General features: G+C 41.6%; 1 protein-coding gene across 5 annotated transcripts in view; it reads left to right on the forward strand.

Moving 5' to 3' along the window:
• trim33 (tripartite motif containing 33) overlaps nt 1–24,642 on the forward strand; it is a 167,380-nt gene that overhangs the window by 60,050 nt on the left and 82,688 nt on the right. For all 5 annotated transcript variants that reach the window (XM_078197760.1, XM_078197762.1, XM_078197763.1 and 2 more), the window contains exons 2-3: nt 4,408–4,526; nt 13,082–13,229. In XM_078197760.1, the coding sequence (XP_078053886.1) occupies nt 4,408–4,526; nt 13,082–13,229 (267 nt within the window). The remainder of the gene's footprint in view (nt 1–4,407; nt 4,527–13,081; nt 13,230–24,642) is intronic.

A 24,642-nucleotide genomic window follows, 5' to 3' on the forward strand; every position in this document is an offset into this window, starting at 1 on the left:
CTCGTGTTCTAGATTGCCCCATAAGATGAAACATTTGGTCTACATTTACTTTACAATTCCTTTTTAAAATGTTATATACCTTGATCAGATCCCCTCTTCATCCTTCTAAACTCCAGTGATTATAAACCCAAACTGTTTCATCTCTTATACGTCAACCCTTTCATCCCCAGAATCAATCTGGTGAACTTCCTCTGAACTGCCTCCAATGCCACCACATCCTTCGTCAAATAAGGAGACCAAAACTAGACACAATACTCCAGATGAGGTCTTACCAACACCCTATACGATGGCAACAACACTTCACTACTCATATATTCCAGTCCCTTTGCAATAACTGCCAACATCCCATTTGCCTTTCTTATTGCATTCTGCGCCTGCATACTGACTTTCTGCGATTCATGAACACAGACACCCAGATCCCTCTGCCTGGATGTATTTTGAATCTGCTTTCCATTTAGGTAATAATTTGCCTTTCAATTTTTTTCTGCTAAAATGGATAACCTCTCACATTAAACACCATCTGCCAAATTTTCGCCCATTCTCCTAGCCTATTTATATTTGTCTGTAAAATCTTTATAATCCTTCACTGCTAGCTTTCCCATTTATTTTAGTATCATCCACAGATTTTGCTGTTACACTCTGTCCTTGCTTGCAGATCACTTGTATAGATTGTAACACATTTAGCATGGCTAATCCACCTAACCTGCACATTTTTGGACTGTGGGAGGAAACCGGATTACCTAGAGGAAAGCCACGCAGACACGGGAAGAATGTGCAAACTCCACAGTCGCCCAAGGCCAGAATCGAACCTCTGACTCCCTAGTGCTGTGAGGTAGCAGTGCTCGTCACTGTGCCACCATTGCTGCCCATAAATTAAGTGGAACATTAGTGTTAATGGCCAAACACAGGAAGGTGTGATTGAGAGTCAGGCAGGTATGGGGATTCGGCACGTATTGATGGAGGAACCTCAGCCGTTGACTTTTACCAACAGAGATGAGGCACTTTTATATCAGTGGATGAGGACAAGGACTGCAGCATGGATGAACAAACTGACTATGGCACCATAGTGCAGAATCCCATTCAAAAGAGGGGAGTGAGAAGGAATGTAGTGGACAGTTTTGTCAGGACGATCAATTCTGTTCTTTGAAGGTTGCGTTGTGTGTCCTGCACCAGGGTTAAGGGCCTTTCCCTGCAACTGAAGACACACTTGGGGGGAGAGGATCCAGTTGTCATTCTCCAATTAGGAACCAAAAACAGAGGTGGAACTAAAAGCATCTGAGTGACTTTAAGTATAAGGGTCCAAATTATAAAACACTCTCTAAAGGTAGTAGTAATCTCTGAATTATTACCTGAACCAAATGCCAAGTTTGTTCGATCCCACCACTGGCTTTAATCATCAAAATTAAATTTATTTTCCATGTTTTATTTGTTATTATTAACACACCTGTGGATATTCAAGTTAGTTCATGCCCGAAGGATATTTTTTTGACTGAAGGATAGTGTTTTTATTTAAGCAATTGTTGCTTTTATGAGTCATGGAATGGTGCTCTTGGAATTGAAGTGCCCGTGACAGTCCAACTCCACTGCATCCCATTTGGGATTGTATCATGTTCCTGCTTCAAAAGTACATTACTGCTCACTTGTCTTTGTTAAATTTCATTTGCCATGTATCTGCAAACTTCAAAATTTTGCATCCTGCACCCACGTTATGGTCGTTAAGTATCAAAAACAGTGTTTTTCATCAATTGTTAGTTATTATTGTCACAAGTAGGCTTATACTGTGAAAATCCTCTAGTCGCCACAGTCCGGCGTCTGTTCGGGTACACTGAGGGAGAATTTAGCATGGCCAATGCACCTAACCAGCATGTCGTTAGGACTGTGGGAGGAAACTGATGCACCCAGAGGAAACCCACGCAGACACGGGTGAATATGCAGACTCCACACAGACAGTGACCCAAGCCGCAAATCTAACCTGGGTCCCTGGCGCTGGGGCAGCAGTGTTAACCACTGTGCCATCGTGCTGCCCAATGGTGCTCTGTAGCAGTAGAATCTGAGTCCACTGTTACAGAGCATCATTGTATACTTCAGTCTGAAAACAGCCGTTCCCCATGACTCTTGACTATTTGTCTCTTGGCTAATTTTGTTTCTATGCTGCCACTACAGCTTTGATCTCCTGGGTTTCAATTTTGCCAACTAGTCTTTTATGTAGCACTTTATCAAAATGCATGGACTTGATACAATTGTAGCGCTTGCATTGTTTAACTTGTACTTCCAAATTTGGTGAAGCTGTGTAATACCACAATGAGGTGATGAATTGAAGTAATGCAAGAAGGATATTGGCACAATATCAGAAGTGTGGCATTTTTAAACCATGCTAAATACGCTGATAGCTGTATTGCATTATTCTGTCATGCCATTTCACTTTTCCTGTGCCATTTTCTGCTTTTTCCATTCCTTAACTGGGAACAGCTGTGATTTTATGCTATTTACACATTCTTAGAAAAATCACAACTGCTGCTATATCAGGTCTTTGCTCTGTTAGTCTACATTTGAGAAATTCAGTGCGACTTTCACTGGTAGCTTTACATTCTGCATAATTGGACAATCTGGGATCAGAGTGCAGCTGTCTCAATGCAGCTAATTGAAATGGTTTGAGTGTTTCGCCATAAGATTATACCCTCACACTTGCAACTGATTTGTCACAAAGGTTTGGAGGTAGACTGACTTCCAATTTCAATCAGAATTAGATGTCCATCACGAAGGATTATTTTAAGTTGTCCTGGCTTGGCTTCACATACTTGCTACCATTCGTTTTCTGTTTTAAGGCTCTGCAAAAAATAAAAATGTGCTACATTCAAGAATAGGTTCTCAAGGGCAATTAGTGATGGGCAATAAATCCTAGCCTAGCTAGCAACATCCCATAAATGAATTAAAAAAAAGGCAAGTTGGAGAAGATAAGGTGGAATGCTCATAGAACAGCTGTCTAAATCAACAATGTTATTTAATGGTTAATGATGTGACTGACTTTGAACATGCAATATGGATTGTGCATTGAGGAAATCTTAAGATGCTGAAATTTTCTCCCTCTTCAACCAAAGACCTAATCAATTAACTGAACGTGGTCATTTTTAGAAAGTAGATTGCTGGTTTTTACTGCCAGATGATGATTTCCAGTGTTTTCATTTGTGAGAGAACCAGAGTTAGGTTGTTAATACACTGTCTGTGTCTGCCATTAATCACTCTAAGAAGTTTAACAACACCAGGTTAAAGTCCAACAGGTTTATTTGGTAGCAAAAGCCACACAAGCTTTCGGAGCTGCAAGCCCCTTCTTCAGGTGAGTGGGAATTCTGTTCACAAACAGAGCATATAAATATAAATTTTTATATGCTCTGTTTGTGAACAGAATTCCCACTCACCTGAAGAAGGGGCTTGCAGCTCCGAAAGCTTGGGTGGCTTTTGCTACCAAATAAACCTGTTGGACTTTAACCTGGTGTTGTTAAACTTCTTACTGTGTTTACCCCAGTCCAATGCCGGCATCTCCACATCATGATTAATCACTCTGACAGCATTAATGGCCTGATACAAAACTAGCTTCCTTTTTACACGTTTTGAAGTCTCAACAGCTTTTTTGTTTTCATCCCTTCAACTTGGTTCTGTTAAACCTAGCTGCATTCCTAGCTTCCAGAGCTTGGAAGCGAAGTGGCGCTTGTGCCTTTATAGAGTTTAATATGATCGTGTCTTCAAATCATTCTCCCTCAATAGCAAGCCCAAACAGTATTGTGCAGCAGCTTTCACTGCTGAAGCAAACTTTTCCTCCCACTGACAAATAGAGGGCATGGTCTAATAACAGTTTGCATCTAGACCCATCTTTGCAAACACATTTTCTTGAGGACTGAATTTGGAGGTCCTTTTGAGTAGAAGGGTTAAATGTGGCAACTGTTTGTTTGAAAGATTGGTATCATTGTTACACAGACCTCTGCAAACGTGTTTGCTGGACTTGGTCCGTCATTAGTGTGGAAGAGCTTCCAAGTACATAGTTAACCTGGAAACTGGTTTATCTTGTGCTGGCTTTTATCTTTTGTAGAGTTACCAATGTAAATTGCTGTGCTCTGGGGGAAAAAATTATAATGTAGTGAAAGCATTGTGATGACCTCTTGAGACAATTTCTTTAAATGCCAGGTATTTAAAAAAATGTTCTGCTATTAAATCTTTAATTAAAATCTTTCAATGTTGAGGAAAATTCCAATAATGCAAATCAAAACTTGTTTTAAATGTGCACACTTAAGTAACAGCATGCTGATATCTTTGTTCCAGTGAAATGCATTGCCTGGATTTTCATTTTGGTATATTTTAGCCAAAAAGTGTGGCGTTTCTTGAGGTTAAAATTTCAATTCTTTTATCCCCTAGTGGGTGTGATCCGTTGTCCGGTGTGCCGCCAAGAATGCAGACAGATAGACTTGGTCGATAACTACTTTGTAAAGGATTCCACGGAAGGAACAAACAATTCTGATGAAAAGTCATGTCAGGTAGGACTGGTCTATTACGGGTGTTTTTCAAATTAGGTTGAAATCCCAAACGTGTTGTGAATGAACAATGTTAAAGATGGTCAGATCTGAGCATTTCCTGTCCAGCTGCCAAATGAGAAAAAAAATTGAAAATAAAAATGAAGATGACTTTAGTAAGGGGAATTTTAAAAGGGGACTTACTGAAGGTTGACTACAGACACAGAATTTAAAAGTTTTGTAATTACGAAGATAATTCACATCAGAATTAAGGACAGAAGACCAAGTGCCTAAAGTTCTGTTCTCTATGGTCTTGGCTCTGGTACTGACACTATAGAATTGACTTATGTTATTTTTGTCAGTCCATTATCTTGTACCCCATGTGCAATCTGTGACTCACTTGGTAATCCTTTCCTGTGAGGCAGAAGATTGTGGGTTCAAAACCCACTCTAGAAGCATGAATACAAAATCTAGGCTAATATTCAGTGAAGCATTCCATCTGTACTGTACAGTTGTGGGTGCTGTCTTCCAGGATACTTTAAATTGAGGCTGTGCCTGCTCTCTCAGCTGGACATAAAAGATCCCCAGGCACAACTTTGGGAAACGAAACAGACTCATGGTGTCCTGGTCAATATCTGGCCCTCTGCTTTTAGTGATGTTGATTAATTGTCACATTACTGTTTATGGGAGCTTTGCTGTGTCTTTAAGTTTGTCATATTTCCAACTTTGCAACAAGGGTTACATATAAAGTCCTTCATTGGTTATGAAGTGCTTTGTGATGTCATCAAAGGTGCTATATAAGTTCAAGTCTGCCTTTTTTTGACATATTTTAGGGAAATTTCTTGGCTGAGTTTTAAAACCCTAATAGCTGTGGAGAAATTGAAGTTATTGAAGATTGTGCTTTATTCCTCCTCTCACCTCCTGTTTAAATAGTCTCATCCTTCATTGGGAAAATACTGTACCCAGCTACCATAAATAACATCCCACGGTTCTTCACAGAAGCACAAAAAAAGGCACCAAGCTAGAGTAAAGGAGATTGACAGGTGGAGGTGTTTCAAAGAAATTCCAGCAAGTGGGCCTTGCATGTAAAGAAAGAGCTGCCAATGGTGGTTAAGAAAGGAGGTTGGTGGAATGTACAGAAGTCAGTGGAATAGCATGCTTGGGAAGTGTTTGGTAGGTTCCTGTGGCAAAGGAGGTTAGATAGTGGGGAGAAAAAACCATGGAAGGATTCTGAAGTGAAAACAAGAATTTGAGGTGTGAAAGGGATTCAGGGTGAGAATGAGGATGCTAGACATATTGAGGTAGGATGCAAACAGCAGAATTTTGACATGCTGAAGTTTATGGAGGGGTTGCCACTACAAGCTCTGTTCCTTTGCCATTGACTTTATTCTCCCTCTGGCCACTGTCTCGGGTTGGTGATTATATACACCTTCTCTGTCATTTTATTTTTGACCTATGTACTTCATTACAAAGTTTGTCGATTTGCACCACAAAACATCTCCAGTCTCTGCCCCTACCTCACCCCAGGTGCTGCGAAAATCATCACATTGTCCTTGGTCACCTCCAGATTTGACTATCTTTGCAGGCCTCCCTATCTTTCTCTTGAAGGTTAGAATTCAACATTCTGAAATGTTGAGGTGGATTACCTGGGACAATGGAGTTAGTTGTAAAGGATGTTCCACAGCTATCCACTGAATATTCCAAGGAGAGATGTGGGTTATATACATAACTTCACCTAAGAGAGCTCAAGAATTTGCATCTTTCTTCAATCTCTGGAAGGCAAGCTGTATGTCAGTACTGCTTACCTATTTTGATATAACTATGCCCAAGGTGCATGATTTGCCTGGAAGGCAGGTTTGATCAAGTGTCTTATTGGAATTCATCCATAAAGCAGGTTCTGATAGGATTTTATTTGAGAGCCCTTTTCACATTCGAAATTCCAAAATTACCAAGATATTTATTATCCACTTAGAGAAGCAAGCCATGAAAAGCTTTCTTTTCATTACATTACATGTGTCCGAGTAAAGCTCATAGCCTTGAAAGGCAGAGGCGTAGTACCTCAAGGCTCAGACCTTGCAGCCACAATGCCAGGCTTCTGAGTGTTGCCATTTAGCTCAGCATCTTGCATTGTCCTTGATGTTTGTTTCTTGACTGAGAAGAAAGAATTCCACTGCGATTAGCTAGCCCCAATTCTCTATCATGGCTAGTTTGTTACTCCCAAAGGGCAGGTATGCATCATTGTGACAAGCCATTTTGCAGTTTTCTTTATCCAAATGGGAATAATGAAAAGGAGAGAGTACCAAAATGGCCTCAATTATGTATGAAACTCCGAGACATTGTTTTATCTCCATTATTGAACTCTTAGACCATTTGTACCAGAGGTGGAGTTTGAGTATTTAGCTGAGATGAATATTAATCAGTAACTTTGGTATCTGACCATACAGGTCATGTTTATAACCTTTTGGAAGCCTACCAGTTAGAATAAGTAAAATTAAGGGGAAGTATTTTGCCCTCCTGTGTTCGGAAAAAGATTATAACCCTAATGAACATAGTACAAGGTCTTGCTCTTCCTCACTCTCTTACTCATATGCCCCTAAAGCATGAATTATAGTGCTCAAGATGCATTCACTCCACTGCAGAGGGCATGTGCACCAGGTTTATCAGATTTCTATTCCCTATGGAGGGGAATTTGTTTGGATTACCTTGCTCTCTGTATACAAGATGTCCCACTGCATTGTCTTTAATGCTGCTTCTGTAAGAATGATGCATGCTTCTTTTCACCACATAGGTTACTAATGACTTCCATCGAATTTCCTGAAAAATTATCCTCATTTTAGGTTTGGTCTCATCAAGAAGCCAGTCACATTCATAGCTTAGTATATTTAGTCATCTGGCATGAGGGTCTTTTGACCAGGTTACAGACTTCTCTCAAAGTGGTTACGTGTTTATTTCTCTCATTTTCTTCAATGCATAGACGTGAGAGCTAAAAACAAGGAAAATTTTAAAAATCAAATTGTTGTTCAGACAAAATATTACTGGAGCGGGTGAAGAAAGAATTGAACTCGCTGAGCATCATGATGAGGCAGCAACACAAACTGTTAGGCACCTCTGATCAAATCACTATCTCTGCATAAGAGATATCATGAAGCACCTCTGAGAGTTCAGGCTTTTGACACAATAGATTCAAAAACAGTTGAAAAATATTTTTCATAGGGTCCCCAGCTAATCTCTCTTCATTATCGAATAGGACTTATGTTGCGGTGAGGAGCTGAAGGAAATCATTAGCAGAGAAATGGTTTGGGGAAATTGAAGGTGGACAAATCTCCAGATCCTGATAATCTTCATCCCAGAATACTTAAGGAAATGGCCCTGGAAATAGTAGATCCATTGGTGGTTATTTTCCAAAATTCTTTGGACTCTGGGATAGTTCCTACAGATTAGAGGGTAGTTAAAGTAAGCCCGCTATTCAAAAAGGGAGGTTTTTGAGAGAGAAAACAGGGAACTATAGACCAGTGAGCCTAACATCAGTACTGGGGAAGTTGCTAGAGTCTATTATCAAGGATTTCATAACTCGGCATTTGGAAGGCAGTGGTATAATCAGACAAAGTCAGCTTGGACTTATAAAATGGAGATCATGTTTGACGAATCTATTGGAATTTTTTGAGGATGCAACTAGTAGAGCTGACCGAGGAGAACCCCAGTGGATGTGGTTTATTTAGACTTCCCGAAGGCTTTCTCAAATAACAGACTGCTAAGTAAAGTTAAAGCACGTGGGATTGCAGGTAATGTCTTGCGATGGATAGAAAGCTGGTTAGCAGATAGGAAGCAAAGAGTTGGCATAAGTGGGTCCTTTTCTGATTGGCAGTCAGTGACTAGTGGAGTTCCACAGGGATCTGTGCTCAGACCCCAACTGTTATGATATATTAATGATTTGGAAGAGGGAATATATTATCTCCAAATTTGCAAATGATAAAGTTGAGTGGGTGAGCTGTGAGGAGGATGCAGAGGTGTTTCAGCATAATTTGGACAGGTTGTGTGTGGGCATCTGCATGGCAGATGCAGTATAATATGGATAAATGTTGGTAGCAATAATAGGAAGACAGATTATTACTTGAATGGGTGTAAATTGAAAGAGGTGGATACTCAACAAGACCTCAGAGTCCTCATGCATCAGTTGCTGAGAGTAAGCGTGCAGGTACAGCAGGCAGTAAAGAAGCAAATGGTATGTTGGCCTTCATAGCGAGAGGATTTCTGGGACGGCAGGTCTGTCATATGAGGAGAGACTAAGGTTGGTTAGGATTATATTCATTGGAGTTTAGAAGAGAGAGAGAAACTCATAGAACCGTATAAAATTCTAACAGGATTAGACAGGGTAGATTCAGAAAGAATGTTCCCAATGGTGAGGGAGTCCAGAACTAGGGGTGATAGTTTGAGGATAAGGGGTAAACCTTTTAGAACTGAGGTGAGGAGAAATTTCTTCACCCAGAGGGTGGTGATATGCGGAATTCACTACCACAGAACGTAATTGAGGCCAAAACGTTGTTTGAATTCAAGAAGAAATTAGATACTTGGGGCGAAAGGGATATGGGAGGAAGAGGGGGATCAGAATATTGAATTTGATGATCAGCCATGATCAAAATGAATGGCGGAGCAGGTTTGAAGTGCCGAAGGCCTACTCCTGCTTCTAGTTTCTATGTTTCTAAGTATCTGCAAAGGCTTTACTAATGTGCCAACTGGGCAGTTGCATTCCTTTTGTCAGTTGGTCGGTTGCAAGGCTCCTAGTAAGATGAGTCCTTTCAACAGAGAGAGGAGTCATTTGTAGTTTTTACAAATATCACATTGGTCATTCTAATGAGAAAGGCTTGCTGTTTGCAAGAGGTATGTGATTTGCTCTACTCTCAACCAGCACAAGTCAGATTTGTTTTTGTTACTTCAAAGCTTTTGCTATGGTTGGTATCAGTTACATAGTCTTAACACATGAAAAATGTGTACTCCACAAGTGATATTTATCAATTGACATTAGCCCAAAACTGATCAATGAATGGCACCTCCTGTTACTTAAGTGGCCATGGCCATATATCTCCATGATATTTTGTGTGGCAAGGTGATGGAAGTGGGTGATAGAAGTGGTATTGCAGGGCATCTGTGTCCTAAATGAGAGAGGATTAATCACTGTGCATCTCCATAACCAATCAGATTGAAAGATTGTGAAATTAACAAGACAAGGTCTGAACAAAAGTATAAGTTAGAATAATGAATTCCACGCCAAATTAGATGCAGAAAAAAGGGAAAGACAGGAAAAGATAAATGTGTAGTTTTCAAAGTCAGAGACTACCAATAATTAACTTTCCCCCACATCTTTGAAAGAGAACTTAGCAATAAAATAATTTGCTTTAACTTTGTGGTGAGTATGTAATGTATCTGGATGTTCACATTGCTCAACTGCTTGCAAAGCTATCAGTCCTGCTGTACATCAGCACCCTTATGGGGAGCCAGAACATACTGTTTGCATGGTGGATTGCCATTCGATCTATTGTACGTTTCCCTGGATTCCCCAGAGCAGCTTGGAGAGCAAACCAAATGTGGAAACTGTAGTAGAACCATGCATTATCAAGCCTGAAACTACTTTTTGTCTGCCTTGCCTGGAGCCGGATAAGTATGGACCCTGAAGCTTCTTGCTGCCTGCCTTGCCTGTGGCTTGCTCGGAATATGAACATGTTTGCTGCCTGCCTTGCCGGCGCCTTAGAAGAAAGACCTTCAGTTACAGAACATCTTTTGTGACCTCAGGACATCCAAGGGTGCTGCATAACCAATTAAGTACGCTAGAAATGTAGTCACTGTTACAATGTAGGTGATACAGCAGACAATTTTCATGCAGCAAGTTCTCACAAACAGTAATATGATGATCAGATAATCTGATTTTTAGTAACGTTGATTCAGGAATAAATATACACCGGGGCACTGGGGAGAACCCTGGTGCTTTTCCAGAAGTGGGGATCTTTTACCTCCAGCTAAGAGGGCAGACAAAGCCTCGGTTTACATCCCTACAGAAAGATGGCAACACTCCTTCAATACCTCACTGGGAAATTAGCCTTGCCTGAAAACTGAAGCAACTTACTGACTAAATAGCCTCTTCACCCACAAGAATACTGAACCCAACTGTAGTCACCCTAATGCTTGGCTCAGTGGTAGCACACTCATCTCTGGGCTGTCGGGTCATGTCTCATTAACTATAAGCCTTTAATCTAAGCTCTAATGCAATGCTGAATGAGTACTTCACGTCGGTGGTGACATTCTTTTGGATGAGGCAACTGGGGTCTTGTGTCCCCTCAGATGGACAAAATAAATCCCATCGTACTACCTTGAAAAGGGGTGGGAGAGTTAACCTCAGTGTCCTGCTATATGGCGGCACAGTGGTTAACACTGCTGCCTCAAAGCGCCAGGGGTTAGTTTTGATTCCCAGCTTGGATCACTGACTATGTGGAGTTTGAAAGTTCTCCCTGTGTCTGCGTGAGTTTCCTCCAGGTGCTCTGATTTCCTCCCACAGTCCGAAAGGCATCCTGGTTAGGTATATATTGGCCATGCTAAATTCGTGCTCTGTGTACCTGAACAGGTGCCAGAGTGTGACGACTTGGGGATTTTCACAGTGACGTCATTGCAATGTAAGCCTACTTGTGGCACTAATAAATAAACTTAAACTTATCTCTCAAGCAACATCACTTAATACATTGTACGATCATTGCTGATTGTGGGACTGAAAGGACAATTCCATTTATATAGCATTTTCCCTCACTGTCTGTCCCAAAGCACTTCACAAAAACTAGTTCATTCGATGTAATGTAGAAAGCATGGCAGCTAATGTGTGCACAGCAAGCTCCCACAAACAGCAATAAGATGATAATGACCAGATAATCTGCTTCTGTGAGGTTGATTTAAGGATGAATATTAAACTAATTTGACTTGAATTTTTGTGGCAATTTTGCATCATAATTATGCAAGGACAGGATCCTTGCATAACTCAATGTATTTAAATTGACAGCCTGGCATTGAGATTTTCACTAAGCTAATGATTTGAGTTATCTCGGTGTTCTCGATTTCTGGTGTTTAGTTGCACACCTGTCCTGTCTGAAATTGCCGTGATATTTGCAGTTAAATAACAGAACAGCCTTGGATATTTTGTCACCATTGTTTGGACTATTGAGTGTAACATGCCTTTGTGTCGTTCTTGGAATCATATTATCCTTTGAGGGAAAGTGAGTTATTTCGTAGGGGATGATCACAGCTTTGAATGATAGTTAAGTACTTTGTGCGTAAGCACGTATGTATTCCCTTTTAGTTACTGATTAACTTTTGATTTTCCAGAATGTTCTCCAGCTCTTTATTTAATCGGAATGCTTGGGAGAGATGTGGTTCGTAGCTTGATTCCTAAATTAATTTTTGGACTGCTTTGTTACTACCTGTTCCTAATGGAGTTGACTTTAAAAAGTCACAATACTAATTGATGAAGTTGGAAGCTCTTGGGCAATTTTGTATTTTCAAAGTCTTAAATTTTGACCCCATAATTCCTCACCATGCTTCTCTGCTTTTTAAATTCATCCATGGGATATGGGTATTATTGGCTGGGACAGCATTTATTGCCCATCCCTAATTGCCTTTGGACTGACTGGCTTGCTAGCCCATTTCGTAGGGCATTTAAGAGTCAACCACATTGTTATGGATGTGGAATCACATGTAGTCATGATGTGGACATGCCGGCGTTGGACTGGGGTGATTCCAGCAAGAGTTTTAACAACACCAGGTTAAAGTCCAACAGGTTTATTTGGTAGCAAATACCATGGTATTTGCTACCAAATAAACCTGTTGGACTTTAACCTGGTGTTGTTAAAACTCTTGCTGGAATCACATGTAGGCTAGCCCAGGTAAGGATGGCAGATTTCTTTACCTCAAGGACAATCGACAATGGTTTCATGGTCATAATTAGACAATTAATTCCAGATTTGTATTGAATTCAAATTTCACCATCTGCCATAATGGGATTTGAACCCCCAGAGTACTAATCTGGGTCTGTGGGTTACTAGTCCACCGACAATGCCACGACACTATTTCTCTAGTGTGGCTATTCCATGCTTGGTTCTACATTTTTAAATATTTGACAACATTAATTAGGAAATGCTAAGTAAATAAAGGGTACATTTAATGTTTTCATGATGCCCTAAAACAGTCGACAGCCAGTGAATCATTTATGAAGAATACTCGTGGTTATATAGCCAAATGCAGCAGCCACAATGTATAAAGCAATGTGTCTCAAACAGTCAAAATGATTGCAGAACGAGTGTATGTAATGGATAAATACTGAATTTGTATACATACGATAAAATATTGGAAATGTCTTGTAAAGCTGTAGGTTTTGAAATTTGAATTTTGCAAAGAGTGCCTTGAATTCAAATCTTCTATAAAAATCAGGACAGGCATAGTAGTGTTGCTTCCAGTTTTGCAATTAATTTTTGTAGTAGCACACCAGACATTTTATCTTGCAGATCGTTTTCTAACTACAGTGATTTTTTTTTTTTGGCCCGCAGGTATGCACAAGCTGTGAAGATAATGCAGAAGCCAGTGGATTTTGTGTGGAATGTCTTGAATGGCTCTGTAAGACATGTGTAGAAGCCCACCAGAGAGTGAAATTCACAAAGGATCATACAATAAGAAGGAAGGAAGATGTTTCACCAGGTTGGAAATTAATTTGCCGAATGCAGTTCTAATATTGTAGGTTTGATCTGAAGTTTCAAACACAGGTGGTTTGCTAGGAGGAATCTGGCAGCACATGGTGTATAAATACTGTGAAATCTTTATTACAGATTACATTGCTATAATACATCTTATGTCCACATTTTGAGAATAGAAAAATTAAATATGAAGGTGTTAAACATTGGAATGGATAGTGCACGGAGTAGCAGACCAGCTGATCATTGTAACCTTTTACAAACTGAAATTTGGTCATGGTGTTATCTCAAGAGATCATTGACTTTTACAAATTTTATCTCCCAGTTATTAACTGAAATAACTTTAATTCTTGTAAAGTAAAAGTTATATAAAACATGAGATCTTGCAAGTACTACTAACCTAACACTGTCGTAAACTTTTTAAAATTTGTTTGTTACGGGATGTGGAGATTGCTGGCTAGACCAGCATTTATTGCTATCCGCAATTGCCCGTGAGAAGGTGATAGTGAGCTGCTGCCATGAACCACTGTAATCCATGTTTGTACAACCACAATGTCATTATCAAGGATTTCATAGCTCAAGCATTTGGAATGCAGTAGTATAATCAGACAAAGTTAATGCGGATTTATAAAGGGGAAGTCATGCTTGGTGAACCTATTGGAATTCTTTGAGGATGTAACTAGTAGAGTTGACCAAGGAAAACAGGTGGATGTGGTTTATTTAGACTTCCAGAAGGCTTTCGACAAGGTCTTGCGTAGCAGACTACTATGTGAAGTTAAAGTGCATGGGATTATGGGTGGTGTCTTGAGATGGATTGAAATCTGGTTAGCAGATGGGCAGCAAAGCATTGGTATAAATAGGTATTTTTCTGATTGGCAGGCTGTGACTAATGGGGTACCACAGGATCTGTGCCAGGACCCCAACTGTTCACATGTATGAATGATTTGGAAGAGGGAACTAAATGTATTAGGTCCAAGTTTTCAGATGATACAAAGTTGGTGGGAGGGTGAGCTGTGAGGAGGATGCAGAGATGCTTGACGATTTGGACAGGCTGAGTGAATGGCGTATGCATGGCAGATGCAGTAAAATGTGGGGTTATCCACTTTGGTAGCAAAAATAGAAAGGTAGAATGTTATTTGAATGGATGTAAATTGAGAGGGGTGGATACTCAGTGAGGTACAGCAGGCAGTAAAGAAGGCAAATGGTATGTTGGTCTTCACAGCAACAGGATTTGAATATAGGTTGAGGGATTGTTTTCCTGCAATTGTACAGGGTGATGGTGAGGCCACAGCTAGAGTATTGTGTGCAGTTTTGGTGTCTTTGTCTTAGGAAGGATGTCCCTGCAATGGAGGGCGTGCAGCGAAGGCTTACCAGGCTGATTCTTGGAATGGCAGGTCTGTCATATGAGGAGAGAGCAAGTCGATTAGGATTGTATTCATTGGAGTTTAGAAGAGTGAGAGGGGATCTCATAGAACCGTATAAGATTCTAACAGGGTAGATTCAGAAAGAATATTCCAGATGGTGGGGGAGTCCAGAACTAGGGGTCATAGTTTGAGGATAAGGGGCAAATCTTTTAGGACTGAGGTGAGGAGAGATATCTTCACCCAGAGAGGGGTGAATGTGTGGAATCCACTACCACAGAGTAGTTGAGGCCAAAACGTGTGATTTCAAGAAGAAATTAGATAAAGCTCTTGGGGCGATAAGGATCAAAAGATATGGGGGGAAAGTAGGATCAGGATATTAATTTTAATCAGCCATTATCAAAATGAATGGCGGAGCAAGTTCAAAGGGCCTATTGGCCTCCTCCTGTTTCTGTTTTCTATGTTGCTATGAAGGGAGTTCCAGCAATATAGTTCCAAGTCTGGAGCCAATGGTGTAGGGCTTGGAGGGGAACCTGCAAGTGGTGGAGTTCCCATGCATCTGCTGGCCTTGTCCTTCTAGTTGTAGAGGTCAGAAGTTTGGAAGGTGCTGTTTAAGGAGCCTTGATGAGTTTCTGTGGTGCATCTTGTTAGGTTGTGCTGTTAATAGTGGGGGATTCGGTGATATTTCCAGTGAATGTCAATGGGAGATGATTGTATTCTCTTTTTGGGATAGTTATTCTCTGGCAGTTGTGATGCCAGTGTTACTTACCACTTATTGGCCCAAGCCTAAATGTTGACCCTAGTGTCAGGGGGATTAGCAGGGTAAATATGTGGGATTGCAGGACCTGGGTGGGATTGTTCGGTGCGGACTCAATGTGCAGAATAGTCTCCTTCTGCAGTGTAGGGATTCTATGAAAGTGAGTGTCAGTGAGCACAAGTACTGCTTGGATAGCATTGTCAATGATGTTTTCCATCACTTTGCTGATGATCAACAGTAGACCGCTGGGTAAGATGCTCTTTCGGAGGGTTGGCAAAGACTCGATGGGCTGAATAGTCTCCGTCTGCACCGTAGGGATTCTGAGAGCTCTGGCAGGATCTGTGGAGAGAGAACCGGCGTTAACATTTAGAGTCTGTATGACTTCAGAGCTGAAGAGAGGGAGAAATGTGATTGGGGCAGCACGGTGGCACAGTGATTAGCACTGCTGCCTCACAGCGTCAGGGACCCAGGTTCGATTCCAACTTGGGTTACTGTATGGAGTCTGCACATTCTCCCCGTGTCTGAGTGGGTTTCCTCCAGGTGCTCCGGTTTCCTCCCACTGTCTGAAAGATGTGCTGGTTAGGTGCATTGACCCAAACAGGCGCCAAAGTGTGGCGACGAGGGGAATTTCACAGTAACTTCATTGCAGTGTTAATTTAAACCGTACTTATGACTAATAAATGTAACTTTTAAGATTTTTTTACTGTTGAAGAGGGGGTGAAGCAGGTAGAGCAAAATTGGTCAGGGATAGGTGGGCATTAGGGAGAGATCTGACAAGATGTCATGGATATAAGACAAAGGAAGTGATGATGGTAATGTTAAAGACTGCAAATGCTAATAGTGGTTTGAAGATAGTAGACTATGTTGATAGCAGGACAAGGAGTGCTCTGCAAAAGCAAAACATGCCCTGAGGATTTAAAAACAAATCTAAATGGAGGAGAGAATTTATCGTCTGTGTGTAGTTAACTTGATGCAAGTCCATGAGGTTGTACAGTGTCTAATTGGAAGGTGAGGGACTGTTCCTCCGGTTTGCTTTGGGCTTAGGTGGAACATTACAACAGGCCAAGGATGGAAGTTTTGCTCCACCCTTCAGTGTCAAATCCATCACATTTCTACCCCTCTCCAGCTCTGAAGACGAGTCATACAGACTGGAAATACTAACTCTGTTTCGATCTCCGTAGATGTTGCCAAATGTGCTGAGTTTTTCCAGCATTTCTTGTTTTTATTTCAGATTTCCAGTGACATAGACACAGTCATGGAGTCATAGACTCCATGTTTTTCAGCATTTGTTCTGTAGACTTGTATGCTACTTTATTTCAAAATCTTCTTAAATGTTAAGAATTCCCAACTCTACCACCATTTCAGATTCCCACCATCCTCTGGGTGAAAATTGATTCTAAATCTCCTGCCCATTAACTTAAATATATGCCCCCTGGTTATTGATCCCTCTAAGGGGAAAAGTTTATTTCTATCTGCCCTGTCTATGTCTTTAATAATTTTGTATACCTCAATCAGGTCTTCCCTCAACCTTCTCTTAAAGGAAAGCAATCCCAGCCTAACCAGCCTCTCTTCATAGCTGAAACACTCCAACCCAGGCAACATTCTGGTGAATCTCCTCTGCACCCTTTATAGTCCAATCATATCCTTGTCCACAGTATTTTAATTTTAACAGTAAGGCTGGCATTAATGATGCTATGAACCTCAGGAAGAGCCCAAGATGGATCATTGTCTATTTGGCACTGTTGTTGAAGGTGGCTGCAAATGTTCCAGCCTTCTGTTTTTCACTGGGCTCTCCCATCATTGAAATCGAGATTTGTGGAGCTGCCTTCTCTGGTTAGTTGTTTAATTGTCCACCACCACCATTTACAACTGGATGTGGCAGGACTGCAGAGCTACGATTTGATCCATTGGTTGTGGAATTGCTTAGCTCTTGCCTTTCGCATGCTGCTTCGCTGTTTGCCATTCAAGTAATGCTGTGTTGTAACTTCACCTCATTTTCAGGTATACCTGGTGCTGCATCTTCATTGAATCAGGGTTGATCATCTGGCTTAATGGTAATGGTAGACACGCCGGGCCACGAAGTTGCATACAGATTGTGATTGAACACAATTTTGCTGCTGCTCGTGGATGGTCAGATTTGAGTTTCTAGATCTGTTTGAAATCTATCCCATTTAACACTATGGTAATGTCACACAACATAATGAAGAGTATTGTCCATGTGAAGATGGAATTTTGTCTCCACAAGGACTGCAGTGGTTACTCCTACAATTGCTTTCATAGATTCATCTGCGACAGGTAGATTGGTGAGGATAAGGTCAAGTTGTTTGTTATCTTCCTGATTTCCTAACAACCTGTTGCACACCCAGTCTAGCAGCTACGTCCTTTAGGTCTCGGCAGCTCGGTCAGTCATGGCACTTCCAAACCACTCTTAGAAATCATAGAAACCCTACAGTACAGAAAGAGGCCATTCGGCCCATCGAGTCTGCACCGACCACAATCCCACCCAGGCCCTACCCCCATATCCCTACATATTTTACCCACTAATCCCTCTAATCTACACATCCCAGGACACTAAGGGGCACTTTTAGCATGGCCAATCAACCTAACCCGCACATCTTTGGACTGTGGGAGGAAACCGGAGCACCCGGAGGAAACCCACGCAGACACGAGGAGAATGTGCAAACTCTACACAGACAGTGACCCAAGCCGGGAATCGAACCCAGGCCTCTGGAGCTGTGAAGCAGCAGTGCTAACCACTGTGCTACCGTGCCGTCTTGGTGATGGTCATTGAAGTCCCCCATCCAACATGCATTCTGTGCCTTTGCTGTCCAGAGAGTTTCTTCCAAGTGGAGTTCAACATGGAGGAGTACTCATCAGGTGAGGTGGGGGTCAGTCGGTGGTAATCAGCAGGGGGTTTCCATGCCAATGTTTGACTTGGTGCCATGAGAATTCATTCGTCTGGATTCCATGTTGACTCCCAGCGCAACTCCCTTGTGACTGCATGCCACTGTCGCTACCTCTGGTGGCTCTGTCCTGCCAGTGGGACAGAACATTCCCAGTGATAGTGGTGTCTAAGACACTGCAAATTATGATTTGGCGAGTGTGACAATGTCAGGCTGTTGTCTATTTAGTCAGCTCTCCCAATTTTGGCACAAGCCTGCAGATCTTAGTAAGGAAGACTTTGCAGGATACAGGGCTGGATTTGCCATTGTCGTTTCCAGTGCTTAATGCTGGGCGGTCTCCTCTGGTTTCATTCCTTTAAGATGTGGAGATGCCGGCGTTGGACTGGGGTAAACACAGTAAGAGGTTTAACAACACCAGGTTAAAGTCCAACAGGTTTATTTGGTAGCAAAAGCCACACACGCTTTCGGAGCTGTAAGCCCCTTCAGGTGAGTGGGAATTCTGTTCACAAACAGAGCATATAAAGACACAAACTCAATTTACATGAATAATGGTTGGAATGCGAATACTTACAACTAATCAAGTCTTGAGGAAACAAAACAATGTGAGTGGAGAGAGCATCAAGACAGGCTAAAAAGATGTGTATTGTCTCCAGACAAGACAGCCAGTGAAACTCTGCACTATTTGTAACCCCCACAGTTGCCTAGACCTGCAGAGTTTCACTGGCTGTCTTGTCTGGAGACAATACACATCTTTTTAGCCTGTCTTGATGCTCTCTCCACTCACATTGTTTTGTTTCTTAAAGATTTGATTAGTTGTAAGTATTCGCATTCCAACCATTATTCATGTAAATTGAGTTTGTGTCTTTATATGCTCTGTTTGTGAACAGAATTCCCACTCACCTGAAGAAGGGGCTTAGAGCTCCGAAAGCTTGTGTGGCTTTTGCTACCAAATAAACCTGTTGGACTTTAACCTGGTGTTGTTAAACTTCTTGCTGTTCATTCCTTTAGACTTCATAGCAGTGATCTTGAGATCCTTCCAGTATTCAACCAGGTGACCCTTAAACTCTCTTTAAGCACCTTTCAATTGTGGGGAACCCCCCTCCCCCCCGCGCTGGCTGAAGCATCGGCTTCACTGCCTCCTTAAATCTGCTGCTCTTGGTTTCCAAGCTATTCTAGCTCCAGGAAACACTGCCTGTGGCTGTCAGAAAGCACATGGATAAACTGGAGCAAAAAAACTTGTTGTAATATATCCCCATGGCAGCCTGGCACCCCTGGGAGGTCCCAAATAGAGATTTCAACTCATTAACTTCACCTTTTCAAAAAGAAGTCCTTTGATCTGGAAAATATATGGATATTTGTTTGCTAGTTTTTCAACAGTTGGTTGATCTGAGGAAGTGGCATGAATAATTTATAACTCTCATGGAGCTGACTGCAATTTCCCAGACTTACTGGCTCCATTCTGAAGCTAAGAGAAGACCACCTATTGTTTGTTGTTTTTGCATATCTAACTCAAATGCCTTTAAGTAAATTTGGACCATCCTTTGGTAATTATCTTAAGGGTGTTTACCAGTTTCTCAAACCAGGTGCTGCCTTTATCTTTGACAAGCTTCTGATCCCCAAACTAAAAAGTTGTATTCCTAAATACAACTTTAGGAAGTTGAATCATGAAGTTTGCAGTGGTCAGAAGAATCTAGTTGTAGGCACTTACCAAAATGATTAATCAATATTAAGAAATCAAAACAAGCAAGTAGGAATGTGACAAGAATTTGGGTAGCTTCAGGATGTCTTTTAACATCCTGGAACACAAAGAGGAAGAAGTAGAAATTGACCATCAAGCATTCTTAGATATCAAATTTGTCAGGACTTGAAATTCACCAATCTATTCAAAAGGGAGTAAAAACTGGACAGTGGAAAATGTGTCAGCCTAACCTCAGAAGTGGGTAAACATTTTGAACTTGTAATCTGTCATAAAATTACTCCTCCAATTAGAACGGAATTAATTAAGGACAATCAGCCTAGATTTATAACAGGTGATTTGTCGTCCCTGACAAATTCAAGTGTTATTTATATATTCTTTTAAGAAATATTAGCAAAGGAAAAATAGTTAATATGTCAGATTTTCAGTGCTTGATAAGATACTACATAGGTGTGTTGGGTACAATATGTTGTCTATTCAGTCTTGATATTTGTAAAGAAGCTCATTGTTAATTTGCTGACAGCGGAAATAGGCAGTGTGGTTAGTTGAAGAGGACTGCAGGTAATGTCATCCTCATTAATTAGATATACATTCATACGTGAAGTATGAAGAGCCTGTGAGGCTGTACCTTTTGCAAATAAGGATAAGAACATGCATGCTGAATGATAAAACTTTAACCAGCGTAGAAGGCCTAAGGGTTAGGTACAGATTATCCCTATGATATCTGAATAGTTAATTTCAGCAACATGGCATATGGTTCCTGATTGCGTAATTTGCATTTTCTTATTGGTATGCAACAAGTTAATTCTGTATATGTTTGTAGGAAAACTGCATGGAGCTTAGAAACAGGAAGGGCGCAGTCACTATGTTGGGGTGTACTACAGGCCCCCCAACAGCCCAAGGGAAGTGGAAGAATGGATATGTCAGGAGATACTGGATAGGTGCAGGAAAAATAGGGTTGTTGTAGTGGGAGACTTCAATTTCCCTGGTATAGACTGGAAATCGCTGAGAGCAGGGACTCTGAATGGGGAGGAATTTGTAAAATGCGTACAGGAGGGTTCTTTGGAACAATATGTAGATAGCCCGACTAGAGAGGGGGCTATACTGGACCTCGTACTGGGGAATGAGCCCGGTCAGGTCTTCAAAGTTTCGGTAGGGGAACATGTGGCAAATAGTGACCACAATTCTGTTAGCTTTAGGATAGTGATGGAAAAGGATGAGTGGTGTCCCAAGGGTAAGGTGTTGGATTGGGGGAAGGCTAACTTTAGTGGGATTAGGCAGAAATTGGCAGCTCTTGATTGGGAGAGGCTGTTTGAGGGTAAATCCACATCTGGCATGTGGGAGTCTTTTAAGGAACAGTTGTTAGGGCTGCAGGACAGGCATGTGCCTGTAAAAAAGGATAGGAAGGGTAGGATTCGAGAACCGTGGGTAACCAGGGAAATTGAGGGACTGGTCAAAAAGAAAAGAGAGGCGTATGTTAGGTCCAGGCAGCTAAAAACGGAGGGAGCTCTGGAGGAGTACAAAGAAAGTAGGAAAGAACTCAAACGGGGAATTAGAAGAGCAAAAAGGGGTCACGAAATGTTCTTGGCAGACAGGATCAAGGAGAATCCCAAGGCATTTTATTCATACGTTAGGAATAAAAGGGTTGTCAGGGAAAAAATCGGACCTCTCAGGGACAAAAGTGGGGAATTATGCTTGGAGCCCAAAGAAGTAGGGGAGATCCTAAATGAATACTTTGCGTCGGTATTCACAAAGGAGAGGGATGTGTTGACTGGGAGTGTCTCGGAGGGGAGTGTTGAACCGTTGGAGAAAATCTCCATTACAAAGGAGGAAGTGTTAGGTTTGTTAGAGAATATAAAGACTGACAAATCCCCAGGGCCTGATGGAATCTATCCAAGGCTGCTCAGGGAGACGAGAGATGAAATCGCTGGGCCTCTGACGCAAATCTTTGTCTCGTCACTGGACGCAGATGAGGTCCCAGAGGATTGGAGGATAGCTAATGTGGTCCCGTTATTTAAGAAGGGTAGGAAGGATAACCCGGGTAATTATAGGCCGGTGAGCTTGACGTCCGTGGTGGGGAAGTTGTTGGAGAAGATTCTTAGAGATAGGATGTATGCGCATTTAGAAAGGAATAAACTCATTAACGATAATCAGCATGGTTTTGTGAGAGGGAGGTCATGCCTCACTAACCTGGTGGAGTTTTTTGAAGAAGTGACCAGAATGGTTGACGAGGGAAGGGCCGTGGATGTCGTCTATATGGACTTTAGTAAAGCGTTTGACAAAGTCCCTCATGGTAGGCTGGTGAAAAAGGTTGGATCTCATGGGATAAAGGGGGAGGTGGCTAGATGGGTGGAGAACTGGCTTGGTCACAGAATAAGTTTAACAACACCAGGTTAAAGTCCTGGTGTTGTTAAACTTCTTACTGTGTTTACCCCAGTCCAACGCTGGCATCTCCACATCTTGGTCACAGAAGACAGAGGGTGGTAGTGGAAGGGTCTTTTTCCGGCTGGAGGCCTGTGACTAGTGGTGTTCCACAGGGCTCTGTATTGGGACCTCTGCTGTTTGTGATTTATATAAATGATCTGGAAGAAGGTGTAACTGGGGTGATCAGTAAGTTTGCGGACGACACAAAATTGTCAGGACTTGCAGATAGTGAGGAGCATTGTCAGAAGCTACAGAAGGATATAGATAGCCTGGAAATTTGGGCAAAGAAATGGCAGAGGGAGTTCAATCCTGATGAATGCGAAGTGATGCATTTTGGTAGAAATAATGTAGGGAGGAGCTATACGATAAAGGGTGTAGATACGCAGAGGGACCTGGGTGTGCAAGTCCACAGATCCTTGAAAGTGATGTCACAGGTGGAGAAGAAGGCATATGGCATGCTTGCCTTTATAGGACAGGGCATAGAGTATAAAAGTTGGGGTCTGATGTTGCAGATGTATAGAACGTTGGTTCGGCCGCATTTGGAATACTGCATCCAGTTCTGGTCGCCACACTACCAGAAGGACGTGGAGGCTTTGGAGAGAGTACAGAGGAGGTTTACCAGGATGTTGCCTGGTATGGAGGGGCTTAGTTATGAGGAGAGATTGGGTAAACTGGGGTGGTTCTCTCTGGAAAGACGGAGGATGAGGGGAGACTTAATAGAGGTGTATAAAATTATGAAAGGCATAGATAGGGTGAACGGTGGGAAGCTTTTCCCCAGGTCGGTGGTGACGTTCACGCGGGGTCATAGGTTCAAGGTGAAGGGGGGAGGTTTAACACAGCTATCAGAAGGACATATTTTACACAGAGGGTGGTGGGGGCCTGGAATGCGCTGCCAGGCAAGGTGGTGGAGGCGGACACACTGGGAACGTTTAAAACTTATCTAGACAGCCATATGAACGGAGTGGGAATGGAGGGATACAAAAGAATGGTCTAGTTTGGACCAGGGAGTGGCGCAGGCTTGGAGGGCCGAAGGGCCTGTTGCTGTGCTGTATTGTTCTTTGTTCTTTGCATGGCATTTGTGTTTAAAACTGTTTATTTTGTCAAATTAATGTGACAGCTGAGCCATCCCTCATTTAAATAAATAAAAACCTAATGAAACTAATATTCTTAGAATTTACATAATGTCAGTCTCATACAGCCATTAAAGCAGTTATAAAACAACTGGATGAAACTTTCCAAGGTTGTTCACAGGAGCATTATCAAACAGAATTCGACACAGCAATATAAGATATTGGGACAAATAACTCAAAACATTGTCAAAGAAGTATGTTTTTAAGGAGTGTATTCAAGGAAGAAAAGTAGTAATTATTTGGCCCACTTAAACTGCCCTTGCTCACCACAGTCATGTCTCTGTATTGTCTGTTGAATTGAATTTTGATAGATCTGAGATTCAACGCCTCCTTGATTTCTAAGTGGAAACAAGGGAGGAGATATCCAGTATCCATACTGAGTGGAAAGACCAAAATAAAACTATAAATCAATGTTCCATTACTCTGGTACTGTAGTTTGCAAAATTAATGAGTTGTCTTTGTTGCTTGAGGGTGTAGCTCTTAACAAAATTCTAGCAAATAACTCTGCTTCGAACTGTAAAGTTAAACATTCTTTTCACTGCGGTGATGTAAAGAAACAGTACCTGGTTGCTGTCCACCATTGTACTTGTCTACAGAGTTGAGTTCGTACTACCTGCAGTCATACCGTTTCAAAGCATGTTTTATTCCCAACCATAATGGCTTCTGATTACACTGAGTTTGCAGGAAGCCACCACCTTCTTTTACTCAAGTGAGCTGAACTGACTTCTGGATTGTTGTGTCCTAGATACTGTTTGGAGAGATACTGTTAGTGAGCCATAGCTTGTGAGCCAGAGCTTTTCTTTATACTGTGTAATCGTTTGAGATTTAACTTATGAAACTGATCCTTCAGGCTATAAGCAGATTTGTCTTGTTGAGTTTATTTGCCAACATTAACTATTTATTAGTGTTAGAAAAGTTTTTTTTTCAAAAAATGAACATAAAGTGGCTCCACCATTTTATAACTTTTGCCTTTTCTAACGTGTTTTTCTTGTTAGTCACTCAACTATTTCCTGTAAAGCAGATCATGCCTCTCCTGAACTGCCTTGCATTGCCTCCCGAGTTAAAGTAGTTTACTGTTCCAAATTTCTGGTCAGAATTCTATTTCTTTGCATTCAGTATTACCTCGCACTCCTATACAACCACATCTTT

This window comes from Mustelus asterias, chromosome 25 (genome assembly GCF_964213995.1).
Source record: "Mustelus asterias chromosome 25, sMusAst1.hap1.1, whole genome shotgun sequence".
NCBI classification, from domain to species: domain Eukaryota; kingdom Metazoa; phylum Chordata; class Chondrichthyes; order Carcharhiniformes; family Triakidae; genus Mustelus; species Mustelus asterias.